At 40.1% G+C, this 25,794-nt stretch overlaps 1 protein-coding gene across 1 annotated transcript; it reads left to right on the top strand.

Annotated features, from left to right (window-relative positions):
• Nucleotides 1-2,288: 2,288 nt before the first annotated feature.
• Nucleotides 2,289-17,995, top strand: LOC131227236 (vacuolar iron transporter 1). The gene is made up of 4 exons (XM_058222990.1): nt 2,289-2,582; nt 15,238-15,323; nt 15,525-15,639; nt 17,504-17,995. The coding sequence occupies exons 1-4, from the start codon at nt 2,353-2,355 to the stop codon at nt 17,799-17,801; spliced, it is 729 nt and encodes a 242-aa protein (XP_058078973.1). The 5' UTR covers nt 2,289-2,352; the 3' UTR covers nt 17,802-17,995.
• The last annotated feature ends 7,799 nt before the right edge of the window (nt 17,996-25,794 follow it).

Here is a 25,794-nt window from a genome sequence, read left to right as displayed (position 1 = left end):
GGTCCCACCCACCTCAATAGAAGTAGGGTCTCACCTAATCCGCATCAAAATAAAATTGATCCAAACCTCAGGTGAACCATACTATAGTAAAGAATCACAAAATTTCTATATCAAGCAAATATTTGTTTGTTTGTTTTTACCTTCGTATGAGTTTGTGGACCTTACCAACAGGTTGGATGACAAACGAATATTAGGAAAAACATTGAGGTGGGCCCAGGTTTTGAATGGTAAGGCATTTAATTACCATTGTTTCTTATGATATGGTCCACTTTCAAGTTTGGGTTGTTCAACTTTTGGGCTCATGCCCTGAGATGATCTGACAAAATGTATGGACCACGTGAATACAGAGTGCGGGCGCGGATTAGCTACTGAACACTTTAGTAGCCATGTTGCTACTGAAATGATGTGGTCGCTTTTCATTGGCGCAAAACTTGGCGCTTGAAAGCACTTAATGCCCCAAAGCCACAGAAAAGAAAGGCCGTTTACTGGCCGCGTTTGTACTCGACCACGGAAAACCTTTATTTTCTTTCCTTTTCCTTCTGCACCAGTGCTGTCTCTTCCAATCTCTCTGTTTTCCTTGTGTGATAGACACATCTCAAGCTTAAGTATTTCTCCTGATAAAAGAATACAATAAAGTCCCTTCCGAAAGTTGAGGATAGATGTGGCTGATTAGCCGTGACATTCCCAGTGGCCGTAGCTTCTAAATCATACATCCGCTTGAAATTCAAATTTCAAACCGGACAAATTCGAATTACTGGAAAATCATGACCCTAATCATCTAAAGAAAATCTCAGCTCTTGAAAGATTTGGGGAAAAAAAGAGAATTTAGAATTTACTATTTGCTGCGGAGGGAAAAATGAAGAAATTCAATTGGGTTGAGTGAACTTTGTTGGCCCCATCCTAAGTGTATGTGGTTTATCCACGCCGTCCATCCGTTTTTACAATTGATTGGAGCAGTTAAGCCCAAAATTGAAGTATATCCAGATCTCAAGTGGACCATACCACAGGAAACAGTGGGAATAATGATCTCCACCGTTGAAACCTTTTTAGGGCACACAGTTATGTTTAGTTGTCATCCAACCTATTCAAAAGATCACACAGACATGGATTAAAAGAAATCATAAATATCAGCTTGATCCAAAACTTCTGTGGCCGCTAAAAAATTTTCAACAGTAGACATTCAATTTACACTGTTTCCTATGATGTAGTCCACTTGAGATTTGTTCATGATTCTTTTTTAGTCTCGTTCTCTTAAAATGTCTGGTAATATGGATGAACGGAGCGGATAAAATGCATATATTACCGTTGGGCCAAGGAGTTTACTGTGGCATACTGAGTTTCTCAGTACCCGATCTACTTTATGTAAATCAAAGCAAAATGAGGATGCTTCCGTAGTCGAGTATAAACGCGGCCAGTAAACAGCGTTTCAGTAGTTGTTGACGGAGGACCATTAAACGCTTTCAACGGAGCCCAACTTTTACGCCAATGAAACGGTGACCACATCACTTCAGTAGCAATATCGCTAATTAAGTGTTCAGCAGCGAATCCGCCACAGAGTACATGCATCAAGTTGGGTCCCATGGTATGAGCTGCACAGTTTTGGATGGGAAGCGGAATAGTTGGTGTACCACACACCAGGGATATAATGTATTTATTATATCCACACCGTTCATCCACCTGTGGATATCATTTTAAAGCACGAGACCAAAAATGAATCATATCCAAAGCTGAAATGAATCACACCACAAATAGTAGTGGTGATATTGATTTTCACCATTAAAATATCCGTAGGGCCCACCATAATCTTTAATTTCCATCCAATCTTTTCATAATGTCACAAAGACCCGGATGAGGAGGAAAAACAAATATCATATTGATCAAAAACTTTCATAACCCCAAAAAAGTTTTAATGGTAGACATTAAATCCCTACTGATTTTTGTAGCGTGGTCCACTTTATCTTTAGATCTGTCCTAATTTTCGTCTCAAGACTTACTACGACCGGGCCAAATGGATGGACGGTTTGAATATAATACATATCTCATGATGGGATCCACAGAACCTGGTGACGCAAACACAGCAGGTAGATGCCTAGTGTGTGGTATACTAGCTAATCCGCTTCCTTTGGAGTGTGACCTGGACAACCAGATGCAGGATTCAGTGGGTTTTATTTAAGGTAATGTATGCCACGCGGACAATGTCTGAGTGCCCGCGTATCAATCGCCGTACACGGTCCGAGTACTTATATATATTACTCGTCTATCAATGTCCTCTTTTTCTGTCTCTAAAAGCTGCAGGAGAAAAAAGGACAAAGAGAGTGACAGGGAGGGAGAGAGAAAGAGAATCCGGCATTAATGGCGGAAGAGGACGGAAGAAGGATATCAGAGAATCTTCTTCATCACAAAGAGAAGCATTTCACGGCTGGAGAGATCGTCAGAGACGTCATAATCGGCGTCTCCGACGGCCTGACCGTACCTTTCGCACTCGCCGCGGGTCTCTCCGGCGCCAACGCTTCTTCCTCTCTCATCCTCACCGCTGGCCTTGCCGAAGTCGCTGCCGGCGCCATCTCCATGGGACTCGGCGGGTAAATCCTCACCCTTCATTCCCTTCTCTTTCTTCCCCATCGGTGATTTAGGGTTTTTGGGAGTGGCTACACTCCTATGTTGATATGCTGTGGTGGTGACTCATCCATCGGATACGTGGCATATTTGAAATGGAAACGGATTGGCTACTCCCCCTGACACCAGCCAATGGCTGGTGATCGGTGCTCTGTGGGCGCCACCATGATGTATGTGTTTCATCCATGCCGTCCATTTATTTTTATAGATCATTTTATATTATGAATTAAAAAATGAGTTATATCTCAATCTCAAGTGGAACCCATTACAGGAAACAGTGTTGAATGAACGTTGACCATTAAAAACGTTTTGGGGGCCATAAAAGTTTTGGATCAAGCTGATATTTATTTTTTCCCTTCATCTGGGTCTTTATGACCTAATCAACAGATTGGATGTCAAATAAACAGTACAGTGGGCCTTAGGAGGATTTTAATGGTGGATATCCAATCATTATTGTTTTCCTGTGGTGTGGTCCACCTAAGATTTATATTCCTATCATTTTTTTATATTAATCCCTAAAATGATCTGTAAAAATGGATGAACGGAATGGATGAAACACATACATTATGGTGGGGTCCACAGAGCACCGACCACCAGCCACGGGGCTGGTGTCAGGGGGAGTAGCCAATCCGTCTCCGGATGGATGGAGTACAAAACGGACGCGGATTTCCTGCGAAAGCCTTTCGCAGGAAGTTCCTGCGCAAGGATGCTGGGTGGGGCCCACCACCATATTTCTGGGAAATATATTCCGTTCATCCATTTGGGGAGCTAATTTTAGTACAAGTGACCAAAAATGAGTTGGATCCAAAACTAAAGTGGACCACACCAGAGGGAAAATTAGGAAAAGAAATGCCTACGGTTGAAACCTTCTTGGGGTCCACCTTGATGTTTATATGCCATCCAAACCGTTTATAAGGTCATTACCACAGGGATGAAGTGAAAATACAAAATTAAATAGCCTAAAACAAAGCTTTTATGGTCATAAGAATGTTTCAACGGTTCTCACCGAATCTCCAATGTTTACTCTCGTGTGGCCCACTTGAGTCTTGTATCCACCTCATTTTTTTTCTTTTGTACTAAAATGAGCTCACAAAACGGATAAACGGAGTATATTTCTCAGAAACATAGTGGTGGGCCCCACCCAGCAACCTTGCGCAGGAACTTCCTCCTTTCGCAGGAAATCCGCGTCCGTACAAAACCGCAATTTGAACTAGCAGATTCCGCTCGGTGAATTTAGACCATCCATGTGATATCCACTGATTGGGTGGATATGATTTGCGCAATTTTTCCACCGAGTTCTGATGGTCCAGACGGGACCCGGATTGCGTAGTGACCCAACACCACCGACCTCGGTGGTGGCAGGATTCTGTGGGGCCAACCATGATGTATGTGTTATATCCACGCCGTCCATCCGTTTCTCCAGCTCATTTTAGGGCATAAGCCCAAAATTGAAGCATATCCAAATCTCAAGTGGACCACGCCACAGGAAACAACGGGGACACACCGTGGAAACATTCCTAAAGTACCCAGTAATGTTTATATGTCACCCAATCGGTTCATAACATCACACGGACTCAGATTTTATATGTTTATATGCCCCACCTCAATTACTCATTTTTTGGCTCAGGGTTTAAATTGGAATTAAATCTCACGTGATATTCATGGCACACCAAAAATGCAGTCGAGTCTCCCTTCCTCCATGTGTACAAATTAAATATTAAGACACACAGAGAAAGAAAAAAAAAATTGTATGTAAGTCACTCTAATTAAGCCACTCTTGATTTTGATAGTTAGGAGAGAGACATCCACTCTTTATTTTTATTTTTATGGGCCATGGTGATAATTATATGAAATCCTCCCCTAACGTTATATATATATATATATATATATAAGCTTGTATTCCAAAAAACCACCCCTTGGACGGAGCGTTGCCCTGTGGGCTGACAGTTTTAAATTATGTGGTTCATCCGAATCACATATAGAGCTGATTTGGTTGTTGGTTAGATTTATATAAAAAAGCATGGTGGGACCCACCTAAGCCATCCACTGATTTGCTCTCATGACGCAAGTGGAATGATAATTATTTCCATTAATGAGCTAGCTTTTGAAATATATATATATATATATATATATAGCCCAGGGCGGCTGCACACCAGTTTGGACTGAACTCGTTTGAACTCTTTCGAGAACTCATCACACGTGAATCCAAAATCTCAATGGTCCATGTGAAGCAGCACCTCATGAAACCCCCAGGGTCCAATATTTACTTTGTTCCAAAACTTTGGTGGGTCATGAAAAATGAAAACAGTTTCCTTCCTTGATTTGTATTTCTCTTTGCTATAGCCCACCAAAATTTTAGATCAGGGTGAAAATTTGTCCCTTGAGTTTTATGGGATTCCGCATCACATAGACCATGGACCATTCGGATTCGATGCCAATGAAACGTGTAAAAAAGTGTGCACGTGTGTGTATATATATAGGGAGAGAAATGCTCGCACACAACTTAGCTGGACGGTCCAACTAGACGTAGATTCAAGTGCTAATTAATGCTAATAAATAACGCCCTAAGTAAAGTTATTTTGAAGAGGAAAAGAGTTGTTAACCTGGGTGGGCCCACGGTAGCATTAATGAGAAATCCACTCCAACCATTAGGTGAGTCACCCCATCTAAAACCTAGAGACCAGAAATAAGCCCCATCCTTAGTTTAGGTGGACCACACAATTAAAAATATTGTACAATGAAAGCTCACCCTCCAAATGGTTTCCTTTGGCATAGCCCAGTTAAATTACATATGGGCCTGATTTTTGGGCTTCAAGACTAAAGTTTGATATGGTATCTAATGTTTGGAGTGGATTTTAAATAATCATCATGGTGGGCCCTATAAAAATTAAGGGTGGACGTACCTCTCCATATTATTTCCCTTGGTATAGCTCGGTTGAATCACGGATCGACTTGATTTTTTAGCTCTTGGACCATTGTGAGATTATACATGTAATGATCGGAGTCAATCACACATACATATCAGTATATATGTCATAAAAAATCTAGGGTAAGTGTACATCCATAGCCCTTTAGGGCGTGTTTGTTTGGGTGGTGGGATTAAAAGGAATTAGGTGGGATGGGATTCAAAAAACATAATTATTACCCATGGTAGGGATTGTCCCCTGTCACATGGGATAAGATTAATGTCATGCTTTGTTGGTAACACGATGGTACATTGAATGGATATACCTACCATCTTTTGAAATTATTGAGAATAACATACATGTGTTATATCTAAACCGTTCATTTGTTTTGTAACCTCATTTTATGGCATGGGCCTAAAAATGAGGTAGATCCAAAACTTATGTAGCCCCAAAGAAGTTTTCAACGGTAAGTATTCAATCCCCGTTGCTTTCTAAGGTGGGGTCCACTTGAGCTTTAGATTTACTGGATTTTTTGGCCCATGCTCTAAAATAATCTCGAAAAATGGGTGGACGGTGTGGATATAGCCCACACATCATGGTGGGACCTACACAACTTGCTAACATTGAGTGAAATTGGCACAGGACCCAATGCAATTCCATGTAATCTAATTCCAAGCTTTTCTATTCTTCCCAAACATGGAGTGGAATTGGCACAGGACCAGATGAATCCCATCCCACCTAATCCCTTCTAATCGCACTGGCCAAACGCCCTTAGTTTAATCGGTTGGGCTATAAGTCACTTTTTACCATATGATAACTTTTAAAGTATTAAGTGCGTATAAAATCCAACCCTTCCAAAAGTTTAGCCCCAACATAAGGATCATTCATTACAATGATTATTAATATTTACTTATTAAGTGGTCCACACCATATAAAACAATCAGTATACGTTGTTAAATGATGACCATACAACTAGATATTAAAGAGCTATGGAAAAAGATGATTCTTATGATGTCCAACCTGTTAGAGGGTTTAGATTTCATATAAACATGAAAGGTTAAAAGTTACTAGTGGTTGGACCTTGATATATTGTATAAACCGTTGGACATGAAACTTTTTTTAAAAAAAAAAGGGAAAAAAAATTGTCCAGCGGAAACTTGGATTGGGCAGTGCCCTAGAGGTGCTCTATGGGCCATCATAATGCATATGTTTTGTCCACACGGTCCATCCATTTTTCCATATCATAGTGGGACATAATCTTAAAAATGAAGCAAATCCAAAATCTGGACCACACCATGAGAAATAACATTGATTGAACACTCACCATTGATAACTTTATAAGGCCCACTACAATGTTTATTTTCCATTCAACCTGCTGATTATGTCTCACAAACCTGGATGATAGGAAACATGAACGTCAGCTTGATTTTAGAGGATTTTTTTAGAAAAAAAGAAAAAGAAAAAGAAAAGATAATGCTCATACATCATGGTGCTTGTGCATTTGATTTGCCTTGCCTCGCTTGGGTTCATGCCATGTAGGCACGCATAGCTATCTCTAGGCTAAGAAGGACTTGATTTGTTTCCAAACCTATATGGGAGAGAGCATTAAATAAGGAAAAATATCATTAAATGAAGAGAGAGAGAGGATGAGGATGAATGTTTATAAAGAAAATGAGATGATTAAAGAAACGGTACACATGTGATATATTCGAATGATACGTCATATATCTTGATAATCCGGTCCGTTAATTAAGTAGGGTCCCTTCTAAGTATGTGAGGGATAAAATATAATTTTTTTGTGATCAATAGTATGATATTATGTATAAGAAAAGTGAATTGTTAGAAATCTATTCCAACAGTCTAGATTCAACTTACATGTGTGGCTTTAGTGGTGATGACCATTTACTAATTTTTAATACATAAAATTTCATTAGTGGGCCCTATTTGATGAATAGGTTAGATCTATGACACATAATTCTTATCATACTTATGTAAGACTCAATATCATATATCTTCACGCATAGTGTATTACATGTGGATGAAAAAAGAAATTTTTGACATTTAATGCACAACTAGTTGGACCAATTTGAAAGGTCCAACTAGTTGTATGTGAGCATTTCTCATATATATATATATATATATATATATATATATATATATATATATATATAGAGAGAGAGAGAGAGAGAGAGAGAGAGAGAGAATGTCATGCTCCCCTACGCACCTACGCACGTGCGTACCTTTGCACACGTGTCATGGGTGTCTAATCTGAACGGTCCATGTGATGCGGAATCCCATGAAACCCCTTGTGACAAATTTTCACCCTGATCTAAAATTCTGGTGGGCCATAGCAAAGAGAAATGCAAATCAAGTGGGGAAACTGTTTTCATTTTTCATGGTCCATCAAAGTTTTAGATCAAAGTAAAACTTGGTCCCGGGAGGTTTCATGAGGTGCTGCTTCACATGAACAGTTCAGATTTTGGATCCACATCACGTATGATGGGTTCTCAAAAAAGTTCATATGTAGTACGGACGAACTGGTTCACAGGTGAGCGTATATATATCACAGGTGAGTGTGTGTGTGTATGTATATATATATATATATATATATATATATATATATATATATCCAAATAGTTGTGCATTAAATGTAAAAAATTACTATTTTCATCAACATGTAATGCACTACATGTGAGGACACGTGACATCGAGTCTTACATAAGTATGATGAGAATAATGTGTCATAAATCCAACCTGTTCATCAAATAGGGCCCACTAATGAAATTTTATATACTAAAAATTAATAAATGATCATCACCACTAGATCCACACGTATAAACTGGATCTGGACTATTGGAATAAATTTCTAACTGCTCACTTTTCTTGTAGATGATATCATACTATTTTTCATAAAAAAAAATAATATTTTATCATTCACATGCTTATAAGGGGACCCTACCTAATTAACGGACTAGATTTTCAAGATATGTAGCGCATCATCCGAATATATCACATGTGTACATCTTCTTTAGCCGTCTCATTTTCTTTATAAATATCTCCTCTTCATTTAATGTTTTTTTTTCTTCTCTTGTTTAATGGTCTAACCCTTATACGTATGAAAAATAATCAAGTTAGTCCTTTGCCTAGAGAGGGCTACGTGGGACCCACCATGATCTTTGTATTTTATCTAAGCCGATCATCCATTTTGTTATATTATTTTAAGGCATTAACCCAAATGAGGCAAATCTAAGGCATAAGTGGATCACCATGATATATGGGCTTTATTCTCTCTTTTATTTATCCTCTAAAATCAAGCCGATGATTGTGTTTCCTTTCATCCAAGTTTGTGAGACCTAATCAGCAGGTTGGATGGAAAATAATCATTGTAGTGGACCTTATAAAGTTTTCAATGGTGAGCTATCAATCAATACTATTTCTTATGATGTGGTCCACTTGGAGTCTAGATCTGGTTCATTTTTAGGATCATGTCCCACTATGGCCACAGAACACCTCTAGTGTTGTATTAATGGACACTGCCAAATCCGAGTCCCATTTTTTAAAATTTCATGTCTAACGGTTTAGACTATATATCAAGGTCCAACCACTAATAACTTCCAACCTTTCATGTTTATATGACATCTAAACCCTCTAATAGGTTGACCATCATAAGAATCTCATTTTTTTGTAACTCCTTAATATCCAGTTATATGGTCATCGGTTACTAACGTATACTTATTGTTTTATATGGTGTGGACCACTTGATAGATAAATACTAACAATCATTGTAATGAATGATCCTCATATTGGGGCTAAATTGTTGAAAGGGTTGGATTTTATACTCACTTATTACTTTAAAATTTATCATACGCTTAACAATAGATTATAGCCCAATTGATTAAACTAAACGGCTATTTCTCTTGGAAATGTATCACTTTTACGATAACTTAGGGATGAACTTACGGATTGCGGATGTACACTTAACCTTAGTTTTTTATGGGATATATATTGATATGTGTGATATACTCCTATCATTACATGTATAATCCCATGATGGTCCATGAGCTAAAAAAGAAAGCCGATCCGTGACTCAAGTGAACTATACTAAGGGAAATGATTTTGAGAGTTATGTCCACCCTTAATTTTTATAGGGCCCACCATGATGATTCTGGGAAATCCACTCCAACCATTAGATAATACATAAAACTTTAGTCTTGACTCCAAAAAATCAGGCCCATATATGATTCAACTAGGCCATACCAAGGGAAATCGTCGGGAGGGTGAGCTTTCATTATACACTATTTCAAATTGTATGGTCCACCTAACCTACGGATGGGGATTATTTCCAGTATCTAAGTCTAACATGGTGTGACTAACCTAATGGTTGGAGTGGATTTCTCATTAATGCCACCCAGGCTAACAACTTGTTTACTCTTCAAAATAATTTTCTGGTCGTCATTATTTATTAGCATTAATTAGCACTCAAATCGGCAACTAGTTGGACCGTCCAACTAGTTGTGGGTGAGCATTACTCTCTCTCTCTCTTTATATATATATATATGGGAAAAGGTACTATGCGCTCGAGCTGACAAGACCGTCCCATGAGGTCAAGCTGTGCGGGCCCCACCGTGATGCGTTTAGAACATCTACCCCATCAGTCAGATGCACCATTCCATCGTGTGGGCTAGGTCTCAAAAATCAAGTCAATCCGTGACTTGTGTGGGCCACACCACATACAGAAGTGGGGAGGGGCCGTGCACCATTAAAACGTTCATAATCATTTTTTGGGCCCACCGAGATGTGGTTTGCAAATCCAACCCATCCATTATGTGTGTCCCACTTGGATGAGGGTTCAGACCAAGTTTCAGCAGCATTCAAAACTCAGGTGGGCCCCACCAAATGCTTTTATATGTTTTAACGGTGTCTTCACATGATTTTAGATGGTATGGCCCACCTGAGTACCGTATACGGCTGATTTTTGAGATATCTCATAATTTAGAGGGGACCCATCAAATGCACGGTGTTGATGGTCGACACGCATCACGGTGGGGTCTACATAGCTCGACCTCACGGGAGCTTATAGTGAGGTAGAGCGCATATTACCTTTTCCATATATATATATATATATATATATATATTTATTGAGAAATAGTTTGGACTGTGAGTTTTGGTCCAACAAGCTGGGCATTTAATGCTAATTAATATTGAGAGAGGGGCGTTTGCTTCACGTTAGCCTTTTAAGAGGTCTTTTTAAAATGATACCTGACTTGGGTGGGCCCCACTGTGGTGTTGATGTAAAATCCACCTTGACCATCACGTGTGTCACCCCATGTTAAATCTAAGAACAGAAAATCAACTCCATCCATGGTTCAAAGGGACCACACAATTGAAAATAGTGTTCAAAAATAGCTCACCTTTTAAAATAATTCCTTTCATGAGGCGCACTTAAATCCAGTATGGGCCGGATTTTTGAGTTCCATGCCTAGCTTTTGACGTGACATTTAATGGTTGGAATGGATTTCACTTACTCATGATTGTGGGTACTGTAAAAATCAAAGGTAGATGTCTGTCCCTCTACCTTTTCTATTGGTGTATCCTACCTAAATCAAAAGTCAGCCTGATATTTTGTCTCTAGATGTGGAATAAGATCACACATCTGATGGTCGCAGTGGATCTAACATGGATGTCAAGACATCATGGTGGGCCTAATAAAAATAAGGTTAGACATTCCTCTTCCACCGTTGAGCTTCTTCCAGCTTCCTTATAAGAAAAAAAAGAGCTATGTTACGAAAAATATAAAGAGTGGTTTAAGTGCAGTACATTGCTTATGCAATACAGTTTGTCCCTAACCATGTCACCTACCTTCATGTATGTATTGTATATCCATGCGGTCCATTGGTTTTTTCGGCTCATTTTAGAACATTGATCCAAAAACGAACCAATTATAAATCTAGAGTGGTCCACACCAGATAGAAAATAGTGAAAATTGAACTTTTACCATTAAAATTTCTTAGGGCCCACGTAATTTTTTACTTGCCACCCAACTTATTTATAATGTTACAAAGACCTTGATGAAGGAAAATAAAATTAAAATTAAATTTCAGCTTAATTCAAAACTTTTGGCCCACAAAAAGTTTTTAATGGCCAATCACCACTATTTCTGTGGTGTGGTCCACCTGAAATATGTATCCATTTCGTTTTTGGAATCCTTTCTTATCATGAGCTAAAAATATAGATGTAGAGAATGGATATACAATACCTTTATCAAGGTAGGCTCAGGTTGAGGGATGCACAGAACCGCATATGTACAGGCTGCACCCAATGTACTCCCACTTTTTCGGAAACAGGCACCTTTTCTCTCGGGGAATACAAAGAAGATTAACGGCAGAAGAGAAAGCTTACCTCAATTTTTTATATGGCCCACCTTTTCATGTACTTAAGATCCACTCCTACTATTAGATGTGCAATCTCATTGTAGGTCTAAAGGGAAAATATAAGGTAGATTTGTAATTCAGGTGAGCCACACCAATGGAACATTTGAGGGGGAGACATCGGCCTTTGATTTTTACAGGACCCCAATCATGAGCATGTGAAATCAGCTCCAACCATTAGATGCGAAAGTAAAGACTAGGTGCGGGACTTAAAAATCATATCCATAAGTGATTCATGTGGGCCTCATCAAACAATCATTTTGGAGGGTGAGCTTTTTTAGCATACTGTTTCCAATTGTGTGTTCCATCCGAGCTACCAATGGGGTTTATTTTCAGTCCATAAATTTAAAATGATGTGACACACGTGATGGTTGGGGTGGATTTTACATTAACAGCACAGTGTGGTCAAAGATCATTTTCAAAAGACCTCTTAAAAGGCTAACATGAAGCAAACGCCCCTCTCTCTCAACATTAATTAGCATTAAACGCCCCTATGTGCGCCGCTTCAGTGAATTGCTGATTGTGGTGCCATTGTGATGTATGTGCTTATATCCACGCCGTTTATCCGTTTTGAAAGCTCATTACGGGGGCATGATACAAAAAATAAAGAAAATCCGAATCTCATGTAGACCACGCTAAAGGAAAGAGTTTTGATTGAAAGGCCACCATTAAAAACTCCCTGGGCCACAAAAGTTCCGGATCAAGTTAATATTCATGTGGTCCCTTCATCCAGGTGTGTGACCTTATAACTAGGTTGGATAGAAATTTTCAGTGGCCTCTATGAAGTTTTTAATGGTGGGCATTCAATCGCCACTGTTTCCTGTTGTGCAGTCCGCCTGAGAGTTGGATCTCCTGTATATTTATTTCTGTTGAAATGTATGGACCGTCGACGGAGTGGATATAAGACACATACATCACGATAGGCCCCAGGTCCGTGTCTGGGATCCTCCACCGTAGAATATTCTACCAACGATCTAAACTCTCCAAAGGGCCACCATGTGAAATTGGAGGTTTTTGGGCGATTTTCTATTACTTTCAATGTGGTGGTCCACTGATGATTGTAGTAGCCGGATGTTGGATTGCATAAAATCAATATGATGAGCTTCAATCGAATGAAACAACTGACAACCATGCAAAAACAGCCTATTCATGTGGTGGTTCATGTGATGGTTGGATGGGCTTGAATTTTTAAGCTATGCGGTGCAACGGTGGGCGACCCCTTTTAAACGGTTGGATTAGATGAAAACATCAAGATGGGCCCAGGAATAATAATTGTAGAATGAGATTTTATGGAAACATCAAGGAGACTTGTTTTTCCTTTTCTATTGGTGATGGCTCATCTTTAGCATATCAACTTTCCACGTACCATTAATCAAGGGAGTTGTGAATCGGAGGGGGATTGTGTACAACCCCCGCCCGTCCCTAGCTACGAACGGGCAGTTTTGTGGGTGGGCCCACCGTGATGTATCTGTACATCCAAACTGTCAATCCCTTTTCTCTGATTATTTTAAGGCATGAACACAAAAATGAGGCATATCCAACGCTCAAGTGGACCAAATAATAAGCTTGGTTGCATTAAAATGCATAAAGAATTAAATGTTACTTGCATTAAACGCAAGAGTCATCTTTGGTGTGGTCCATTTGATCGTTGGATCTGCTTCATTTTTGTTTTGATGCCTTAAAATAATCTGAGAAAAGGGATAGACGGTTTGGATGTAAAGATACATCATGGTGGGCCCACCCACAGAACTGCCTGTTCGGAGCTAGGGACGGGCGGGGGTAGTACGCAATCCGCGTCCGTTTTGAATCGCTCATCTTGTCGGCCGCCGCATGCACAGACCATGGCCTTAAAGTACAGAATATTGACATATTTTGGGCTTCTAGATGTCCCATCACTCGTCGTGTAAATGAACGGCTATAAAACGTTAAAGCAAAACATGTGAGCAGCGATCCACATGCAATCAGATTGCTTGCTTTGTCAAGGCAGTTCGGGCTATGGCCTATCCATGTGGTGGCCCACAAGATCAACGGTTCTGATCACTCCAACGAATGCCAAAGGTACCATTTTCACTAAAAATTTCAAGGAGAATGTGGCCCCACATTGTGGATGTATCATATCCAATTTACTTCTATGGCCCGAAAATCAGCTGAAAACGCTGGTGGGCCACATCACGGGGAACAAGGTGGGAGGCGACTCCCACATTCTAAACTGGCCCACTTGAGTCGCAGAACAACCTAATTTTTGTGCATACCATTCATCCAGGATATATGAAGAGTATGGACGACCTGGATTCTGTATGCCCAACAATGTGGGGCCACCATGCAAAGACAAAGGTGGGGTGTCCTCTCTCAACTTATTCTCCATTTCTATGGTCCACCTGATTTTCCATTTGGGCTGATGTTTTGTCAAGTATCCTTCCCCCACGGGGAAAGGAATGACCTCTGAATTGGACCGAGTGATCGGATTCTTGAATAGATTCGATCTCCCCTCTTTTGACTAACTTCGAAAAGAATGCGGAGGTACGTGAGGTGGCCCATCTAATAGACATGGTGGATGTTGGGAATAGGGCCTATCTTCTTGTTTGTACCACCGGTGCTTGTGGAACTGTCATTCATCAGGTGGGCCATACTCATATGTAAGAAAAATGTGTTAGGATCTACAGAGCCTGATCACCAGAGGTGTACTATTCATCTAGCCAACACTTTTATGGGTCAAGCTCCGTACTGAGCTTAATAGGTTATAGGGGAGTAGTGCCTTCTTACCTGTGGTCTAGGACCATGCCCCCACCCGAAGGGCAATTTCATAATTTCACATGTAATTTTATGTAAACTATAGTTCATTTGGTATGGAGAGAGTGGGGGAGTTCTCATTGTATTGTATTGAAAGTTATTTTTTCATTTTTTACCTTTGAGTACAGTAAATTGGTGTGAATACATAGGCATATCAAATGGAAACCACATAAATTTTTGTTGTATTTTGCATCTTTTTCTACTTTCTTTTAATTCTAGTGTTGTCATGCGTGTGGTTGAAAATAGACAGTATGTGACTCGAAAATAGATCTCTCTCAACAAAATGGACAGTATAAAAGAAGCTAAATGGCTTGATATTCAATAGGGAGGACATTTTCTTTAGTGTGGAACTTTGTAGAGTAAAATTTTTTTTTTTCTTTTTAGTTTGAACAATGGATGCAATGATCCGAACCAGTGAACTAATGGGACTCGCCATCAATAGCAGGTAAAAGCATCAAAATAGATGAAAGATTTCTGATGATGATTTACATATGCAGGTACCTTGCTGCTAAGAGCGAAGCAGATCATTACATGCGAGAACTGAAAAGAGAAGAAGAGGAAATTATCACTGTCCCAGAAACTGGTGGGTAGTAGTAGAAGTGCTATGGACCATGCAACACTTCTGAAAATCTCCTTTTGGGATGTGTTGGGATTCCCGATAAATATGATATTTTCAAGGCAGACTATGAAGAGTGGGACTAGTCAAATGGACGGTCCAGATTGATGATATTGGTTTTCCACAATTATTTATTTATTTATTTATGTTATATGTATATAAATACAGAGGCAGCAGAGATTGCAGAGATACTTGCACAGTATGGATTGGAAGCTCATGAGTACGGCCCGGTGGTTGATTCCCTACGCAAGAATCCCAAGGCATGGCTCGAGTTCATGATGAGGTAAGCTAACAACCCCCTTTTTTTTTTCTTTTTTTCTTTTGAGTTATATAGGTGGGCCTTTTGTGGATGATGAACAGTCCAAAATTCACATGGATTGGGCCTTTATAACCTTCTACTGTGATTGGGCAGTCTACAAATTGCATCCACGGGAGAACTGTACTCATTGTATGAGTAACAGTCACAACCAATATGGGAAGTTCTAAATGAATGGTATCCCAGCATCTTCCGATCATTGGACTGTGACAGGAAATGGAGTGGGCCCCACTTTATATATATATGGAAATGGTACTACTGGGTCGACCTCATGGGAACTTTCCATGAGGTCCAGCTGTGTGGGCCCCACCGTGATGTGTGTCGAACATCTACTCCATCAGTCAGATACACCATTCCATTATGGACTAGGGGCTTAAAAATCAAGTGAATCCATGACTTGGGTGGGCCACACCCCATACAACAGTTGAGAGGGGTAACCCTCCCATTAAAACATTCATAATCATTTATTGGGCCCACTAAGATGTGGTTCACAAATCCAGCCCATCCATTGTGTGTGTCCCACTTGGATGAGGGGTCAGACTAAGTTTCAGCCACATCCAAAACTCAGGAGGGCCCCAACAAGTGCTTTGATATGTCTTAGGCATGTCTTCATATGATTTTAGATGGTAGGGCCCACTGAGTTCTTTGTACGGCTGATTTTTAGGATATCCCATAACCTAAAGGGGATCCGTCCCCTATCAAATGCACTGTGTTGATGTTGTACACACATCATGGTGGGGCCCACCCATGAGGTCGGCCTCGTAATACCATTTCCCACGACCTCATGAGAACATATATATATATATATATATATATATATAGAGAGAGAGAGAGAGAGAGAGAGAGAGAGAGAGAGAGAGAGAGAGAGAGAGAGAGAGTCATGCTCACCTAGGCATGTGAGCACCTTTGCACACATATCATGGGCGTCTAACCCGAATGGCCCATGTGATGCGTAATCCTGTGAAACCAAATTTTCACCCTGATCTAAAATTCTGGTGAGCCATAGAAAAGAGAAAAGAGAAACGCAAATCAAGGGAGGAAACTGTTTTCATTTTTTTATAGCTAATCAAAGTTTTGGATCAAAGTAAAAATTGGGCCCGGGGGGTTTCGTAAGGTGCTCCTTCACGTGGATCGTTCAAATTTTGGAGTCACATCACGTATGATGTATTATATATATAAAAAAAAAAGTTCGCACAAGTTCCGTGCAAAACTTGTGCGTGCGCTGAGCATTCGGATATATATATATTGGAAGTAGTGGAATCTAACTTGGAGTACACTTCTCATAATGCCAAACGGATGATGGTTGAAAACGACTCATGATGCACTTTACAGAAAATGTGGAAAATGTGTAGGGGAGTGATTTGATACTCTGGCTGCCTGGGACACTTGTTATGCAGGAACTCTCAAATTGTACAAGCAACATGAATAACTTAGTTTTTGAACGGACCAAATTGCAAAACTAATCATCATACTGAGTCACAGTTCCAAAATCAGATTAGTTGAACAATCCTAACCTTTGATTTGTGGACACTTGTTTGTTGAAATAGGACCAAATTAGTATAATTTTTGGTTCGTGATACATTGAAACAGTGACCCATGATTTAAACAGTTTGAATTACTTGTATGCCACATAAGCAATTTCAAAGTTCCTGCATATCATTCATCTCGCTTGGCCAGTGTAACAAAGTTTTTCTTGAATGGGAATGTGGGAGACGGCCGCAGGTGGACGCATGACCGATCATCATGTGCCATATTGACATTTTCTTAGTGGCCCAGCTCGGGTGATGGATTAATGGTATTGATATTGATATTGATGATGCTTGCAATGTAGGTTTGAGTTGGGATTAGAGAAGCCCCAACCAAGGAGGGCATTGGAGAGCGCATTGACGATTGCCATTGCCTATGTAGTGGGTGGGCTGGTCCCACTAATCCCTTACATGTTCATCCCAACTGCTCGGAAAGCGGTGCTGACGTCCGTCGGAGTAACGCTCATCGCCTTGCTTTTCTTCGGCTATGTGAAGGGTCGTTTCACGGGCAGCAAACCAGTGAGGAGTGCCCTACAGACAGCTTTGATCGGGGCCATCGCCTCCGCTGCTGCTTTCGGCATGGCCAAGGCTGTCCAAGCATGATTACCTTTTGTATTTTAGGTCCACTCATTCAGTATGGACCACTTGAAGCACTTCTTTCTTTTTTCATTTTTCATTTTTCTGTTTGAAGTAGGGAGGGGGTGAGGATGGTGGATGTCATTCTCACTGTAACTTTGCATACCATAGTTGGGCTGGTCCAGCTTCCTTTATACTGAGTCTAGAGGCTGTTTGTGTTAGCTCGTCTCTTCTTAGGTGGCCTACATGCATGCACACTCATGTGCGAATGCACATAAGTCGTTTGGCAGTATGGGTTTTGGTATTTTTTTGGAAAGCTCGAGCTCTAACTTTCAAAGCATAATTACAAAAGGAAGCTTCACATTAAGGAAAAACTAATATTTGAAAGAAAAGAGAATCCATATAAAACTAGTTTTTAAATGGGAGAGATAAACTAAGCCTATAAATAAGAGAAATTCCTGACCTTTTATAACCAAGCTCGGAACGCACAGGGCTATCCATATATTGTTTGATTTTCAACTTACCGTGGTAAATACATGTGTAAATTGCATAATGACTGCCTCCCTCGGATGAAAATCAGCGAGGGATTGTCTAAAAAATGGGTCTAGAAAAAAGCCTTATTAGTACTGAATTTATTTTGTGGGCCCCATTATAATGTATGTGTCTTATCCACACCGTCCATTCATTTTAATAGCACATCTTAGGGCATGAACCTAAAAATAGAGCAGATCCAAAGATTGAGTAGACCACACCTAAGGAAACAGTGGCCTTGAAAGATGTCAACTGTTGAAAGATGTTTTCTACCTACGGCCCACATTGGTGTTTATTTGTCATCCAACCGGTTCTTAAGGTCACCCAGTCATGTATAAAGAGAAAAACAAAAATATCAGCTTGATCCAAAGCTTGGCTGTTAATGGTAGGCATTCAGTTCCCACTGTTTCTTATGGTGTGGTCCACTTGAGCTTTGGATCTGCCTCATTTTGCAGAAGATGCCCTGAAATGAGCTGGCCGAAGGGATTGGCGGTGTGGATAAGACACATGCATCATACAGGGCCCCACAATTTGAGTGTTTTTCTCTTCAGGTGGCGGGACGGAGTGTTGTACCTGAGGGGCTGTCAATGTCACCTTCTGAAAGGCAGCCGTAAATACCAAGGCGAAAGATAATCAAGACTGTTCATAGTTTAGTTCCACTGCCTAATGTGTTGGGTATATGTAGAAAACATGGCATTATAATACTATTAATCAAGCTACATGATTACACAACCGAGTTGAAAAGTCAGTGTGGCATTATAATATTATTAATCGACCAACATGATTACACAACCAAGTTGAGTTGGGAAGTGGAAATATGGAAATCAAGTAGTATGCTTAAATCAATTGCAAGAAGACAAGCCGACTCACTTCCCCACTTTGATGACAAAGATGGAATGCTGATGATATGATCTTGGTTAAATGGTTGTAGACGGGCTCCATTGGGCGTGAGGGGCACATATTGCAGATGCTTGAGATGCCTTACGTTGCATGAATTGCATAAATGTTGCAAGTTATGATCTAGTGGACTTGCTCTATGGGAATGAAAAGGCGATGAAGTGTCGTGAATGAAAAAGCATTGTATCCACGTGTCAGACGTGATTAATAAGTAAAAAAGATTCACATAGTTTAAATAATGATTCTGCCTTTCTCACTATGAGACTTGACATATGCACATGATATATATATTTACACATGCACCCAACACACACCCACGCACGCCGTAGTGGGATTTCACCACCTATGGGTTTCAAACCCAAGACCTCGTGTTGAAACTCCTCAGAGTCCACCACTAAGGCAAGGATTGGAACCCATACTTTTTCATTAGCAATTGAACTTCAATGTTGCACACAATTCTCATCCTGTCTGGTGCACTCTTCATTGGTTGCCTTGAAAAATACATACTAATCAGATGATCCAAACCATCTAACTAGTGGATGTAGACACTCCACCCAGGGTGAAAAAGCTGATCTCTTTTTGTTGGAAAGCCTAGGCCCATAGCCTTAGGCCTTAGGACCTTAATAAAGCAAAGGAGACTAGCCCATCCATGTGGTGGGCAGTGAGTGACGCATTGCTAAACACGTGGAATTCTGCAATATTTTATCGTGTGATAGGTAAAAGAGAGAAACGGAACCCCACCTCTAGGGCTGAAGGTTGGGGCGGGTTAGTGCTCAACCCTAACCCAACCCAAGGTTCCTATACCTCAACCCTAACCCAACCCAACCTCGGGATGGGAATTCCCAACCCAAGCGGGCTCGATCGGGTTGGTTAGGTGGATATATGCTAATATTTTCGTTATTACATTAGTCTATTATATTTTCAATACACGTCTTATTTTTTGTACTAATTATATACGCGATTATTTATCATAAAGAAGTTCATTTTTCCTAAACAAGCAAGCTAATATATAGGATTACTCCTTTAATAGCCGTATTGTGTATCACGCAATCTATTTGGAAGAGAGAAATTCGACATATATTGTTAGCTTGAGTGATTGGAAATGACGTTGACCAATGAAACCCAACAACATTGGAATTTCTTGTGCATTCAACATAGACGATCCATACTCAATTATAATTTATAAGTCGGGTCGAATTCAGATTAGCCCTGATCCAACCCGACCCGACCCGACCCGAAAACCTGATCCGATTGGATCCGGACAAATCCGATCCTACCCGATCCAGAGTAGTTCTTATTAATCCTTCTATTTTTTTCCCATGGTATGGTCCACTTGAGCATTGGATATGCATCAATTTTGAGTTCAACCACTAGAATAATTTGCAAGAACGAATGGACGGTGTAGATAAATCACACACATTCAAGGTGGGCCCCAATAGAGTTTGTTGTGTCCAATAGCAAGTAAATTTGCCGGTGTACCGCACACAACTATGTAGCTAGCTGTAGCTTGTAGGTGCTACCTATGTGCAGGCACTAGCTATAGTTACGTGTCGTGCCAAGATGAGCACTGATGGTCCTCGAGCTCTGAGTTGTACGAACAGTTCAAAGGATATCAAAGTTACATGGGCCCACAGTGATGTATTTATTATATCTACACTGTTAATATATTTTTAGAGGCCATTATAGAGCATTGTTCTAAAAATGAATAATATCGAACGATCATGTGGACCACATCACAAATAGAAGCAGAGAATGATTTTCACCATTAAAAAATTTGTGTGGTCTACATGATAGTTAGATGTGTCTTAATTTTAGTCTCAAGTCTTAAGACGAGCTCGCTAAATGAATGGACGGTTTGGATATAATACATACCCCATCATCAGACCCATATAACTTGCTAAACTCAATAAAGCAAGTAACATTCTTAGCATGAAAAGAAAGTCTCCGCATGCACATCAACGTAATACATTAATACATCAAAGAAAGCGTGATACACATTTTTTATAGTCACGTGGGGCCCACCTTCATATATATATATATATGTTATCTAAGCCATTCATCCATTGTGACATATCATTTTAGGTGTTGAACAAAAAATTACGATACATTGAAGACTAAAGTGGACCATACCATATCAAATAATCCGAATAGTGCCCAACTCGATCCGACTCGGTTTCCCTAACCGAGTCGAACTCGGATCGGGTCAAGGCAATCAAGCATCGGGTCTGTCCGAGTCAGGTGACCTGGACTCGGTCTCGGATCGGATCAATTTCGGGTCAGCCGTATTGTGTATCACGCAATCTATTTGGAAGAGAGAAATTCGACATATATTGTTAGCTTGAGTGATTGGAAATGACGTTGACCAATGAAACCCAACAACATTGGAATTTCTTGTGCATTCAACATAGACGATCCATACTCAATTATAATTTATAAGGAACTTATATATTGATCAAGTTCAGGTTAGGTTGGGCAACACAAGACCTCAACCCAAGCCCGACCCAAGTTTTATCGGGTTGGTGTTTGTATAACCTAAGCCCGAGACCGAACCTGATACATCCTGCCCAAGCCCAACCCAATATCGGGTCGGTCACTGGTCAATCGGGTTGAACTCGCTCGACTTTTAGAGCCCTACCCACCTCGGGGTCCTGCTTTGGTTGAAATGACCCTTTTGCCCTTAGTTTTTTTTTTTTTTTCAAAAATTAGGCCATTTACCATCCATTCAACCCACTACAAAGCACCACGTGGAACACTCATTCCCTGACCTAATCATAGCCCTCCAAGGCCTTTTTAGCCCCCAAACTATCGAAAAAACACATAAATGTCATCCCACACACCTATAAATACCTCCTCGTTTCATATTATCTTCCTTCACTCACCACTCACCAATAACCCCTCCCATACCTATCAACTCACCCCTTAAACCACCAATCCACCAAAGAGAGAAGGAGAGTGAAAGGACAGGAAGCCCTTCCAAACTAGATTAGCCTAGCCAAGTCGAAATCCTATCCATTTGAGCCACTAAAAGGTTGATCTAGTTCACTCTAATCAATCCTTGCGAAAATCCACTCACCCAATTCAGATCAACTTCATTCATATTCACATTAGTATTATGCATCATCACTTCCTCTCTCAACCATCCTGCTTTCTTAATCTGTCCGAGTGTATGCTATGCAACTTGCCAGAATCTCAAATCTTGCCCATAAAAAATTCAGACCAACTAAAACCTTCTATTTCTTACCATCAAGAATCATCATTACATTCGCACCACCCACACATCTGCATATCTTGCATCCATCACGCTAGGCAATCCAAGGGTATGCTTTGTGACTTGTCGGCTTCCAAATCCTTCCCATCAAAAACTTGGGACGACTAGAGCTTTAACTCCTCCTTAGATAAGTGGGTCTAGCTAGAAAGAGTCTTTCTAAATCCCTTACTTGAATTAAGCACGATACCGCCGTACCACATGTCATCCCTTCATCATACCAATTAGACGCAAGACTTAACCTAATTCTTTATATTTCACCTAGTTCTGTGAAGTAAACTTTTGTATAGGCAGAGAATGTGCTTCACACCTTCCTTCTCTATCACTGTGGTCCTTTATTGAGAATCCCAATCACAAATCAAGAGTCACTTAAATAAGAGAATCTTCGAATTCTCTTGTTTATAGATTTTGTAGGGTCTACCCAACTGCAAAATTCTGAGTAACTAGCTAATGGCGACTCTAAGTCAAACATATAACACCCCGTGTCACAACTATATAAGAAAGCTTGAAAAGACCCCGTGAGAGTGATCCAATGTCCAAAGTGGACTACAAAATGGATGTAAAATGTTGCTTGTAAAGATAGGCAAATCAAGGTACTTAGAATGATCGGATTGCTGTTTTTCTTTTTCAGTAGAGGGGATTGGACCGAATGAATGGTTCGGATACCGGATGTTAATGCCAACAGTCCAAAAACAACTAAGTGTATGGGAAGGTTTCCATCCGTTTAGCCCACTAGATCATTACTCTCCATCATGGCCCCATGTTGAAGCCCAATCCACAAGTATAGACTAAGTCCTCTCGGGCCAGATCACTATCCAAGTACTCCACACAATCAGTTATTTAAGTTTCAAACATAGATTAGGCCCTACCCCAAATATTTATTGGGTCCGAAAGACAGGCCTGGGCTCACCAGATCAGCTTCTATGCTCAGCCCCAACTAATCTAGCCCCAACATGAGCTCAGCTTCACCCCTAAAAGTCCATCAATGAAGAAAATGTGCCACATAAATGAACGGCACACAAACAAACAACATAATTACTCAATAAAACCTGCAAAGGAAAAAAAAAAAAAACAGGACAACAACTCATATTTCCCACCCCTGGCCCACTGCGATCAACGGTCCCTCCATTTGCCATCCACAACGAGACATGGTAGCTGAATCACAGGCATGTCTAACAATATTTAAGAAAGTATTGAACTTTGGAAACATACCAAAAGGAATAAATTAATCAAAAGAACAATTGGTTGATGCCTGATTATGGGACCTACCTATGCCATTTCTGTCGAGTAGACCCACCCGGACCCGACCCTAGCTTTCGGTTCGGGTCGGATCGGATCCGACCAGTTCGGTCGAGTCGGATCTAAGGAATCGGTTCAGATCGAGTCAGCCCTGCTGGACTCATTCCCGTATCGGATCGAGTTCGGGTCAGGTACCTGCAAAAACCGGATAAGTCGAGTAAGACCTAATCCAGTCCGACTCGACTCGATGCCCACCTCTAGGGACCAATACCAGCTAATTGCAAATCGTTGTCCATTTTCTGTTTCTATCACTCTTAGGTGCCATTTCGACCTAATGTTGACTATCAATGCTCAACTATGGGAGGTTACCCACAATCTTCGGTTAGCCAAATATCAATCGTGATTAATCACCTAAAATGTTGAGTGGGCCCCAATTGAAGATTGTGGGTGCGATTCAAACATGCTGCAAAACTAGGGTTTCATATCGAAACAGGAGTTGTCTCCAAACCATCGTTCTATCTGTCCATCCAACCACAATTTATTTTGTTATTATTTTTCCTATGGGGCCACATTCAATGAACTGTCCAGATTATATACCATGCATAGGCCAAACATATGCTAGAGAAAAAGCTGAGGATAGAAAACTCACCTTAAAAGAGAGAGAAACCTGAAAATTCAATGCTCCGAGTATTGGTGATATAACGGGATATTATCGATATTGCTAGCTCGGCGATTCTGATAATAATGGCAGTGTCAAGAATTTCAGGTATAGGTGATATGTTGCTAAGTAACGATGTTGTATCGGTATCTTCAATGTATTGTGATATTTTTTAGTACATAAATTCCAAGTATCGATTGTATCAGTGATATTCTCATCAACCGGGGTCGATAATTTTTTTATTTTTTATTTTATAACAACAGGGTGTCTCCATCCCTTTTTAAGGCAAGAGTAATCCCTGCAGATGCACACAATTACCTGCAAACCACGTGCATCGGGTAAAGCACAAAGTGGGAAATCGAACTCATATATGTGGAAAGTAAACCCACGACGCTAGCCATTTGCCCAAACCCTAACCACCCTTGCGGTAAGGAGCATGCATATTTCGATAGAAAATGCAGAGAGGAAAAAAAAAAAAGGCATCCCATTTTTTTTTATCCTAATCTGAATTTGAGGGTAAATTTTGGCACCTCAGCTTCACTCCCCAGGGATCAAATTACACATTTAGGGGAGAAACCGTAGATGGCCGGAATCAATGTGTGAAATATAGCAACATAAAGAGTTTTTTATTTGATTTTCTTATGGATTTCACTATAAATCCATGGTTATTTGGACAAAAAATCAAGAGATAAAAAGATCAAAATGAAAATTTTAGGAAATTTGGGAAAAATCTAGTTTTTCTCATTTTCTTGCCTAAAATAAGTAATTGGGCCCCTTTTTTAATATGATGAAGAGAATGCGCTAACCTATCAATTCATGTTGATCTCTCAATTGTTCCAAAAAAAAAAAAAAAAAATTTATTTATATTTTCAGGAGTTAAGAATTCTAATTAATTAGGAAAAAATAATAATTGCAACCTTTTTTTTTCTAGCTATCTATTTTCTATCGATTTTTTCTCATTCACAGTCCATATTTATGATCAATATGTTGCATTTGTTGGTGGAGAATCAATTTTTTATTTTAAAATTTTTGTTTATCTAAAAAAAATCCATTTGATTTTTTTATGGATGCATGCATGGTTTTATGATGAATTGCATGTATGTAGGTATCTATGTACGTATGCATGAATGGATGGATGGATGGAACATAGCTGTATATATGAATATATGCTTGGATGGATCATGCATGCATGCATGCATGTATGCACACACGCATGTATGAAAGGATGGGTAGATGGTTGGTTGGATGGATGGATAGATGGATGAGAGAATGGATGGATGGATCATCATGCATGCGTGAATGTATGTATGTATGCATGCATGGATGGATGAACGTGTGGTTGGATCATGGTGGATGGCTGGGTGGATCATCATGAATGAGTTTATGTATGTATGTATGCATGGATGGATGGATATGTTGAATGATCATCA

This window comes from Magnolia sinica, chromosome 15 (assembly GCF_029962835.1).
Source record: "Magnolia sinica isolate HGM2019 chromosome 15, MsV1, whole genome shotgun sequence".
NCBI classification, from domain to species: Eukaryota; Viridiplantae; Streptophyta; class Magnoliopsida; order Magnoliales; family Magnoliaceae; genus Magnolia; species Magnolia sinica.
Note: the sequence above shows the minus strand (reverse complement) of the source record. Positions and strands in the feature narration are given on the sequence as shown.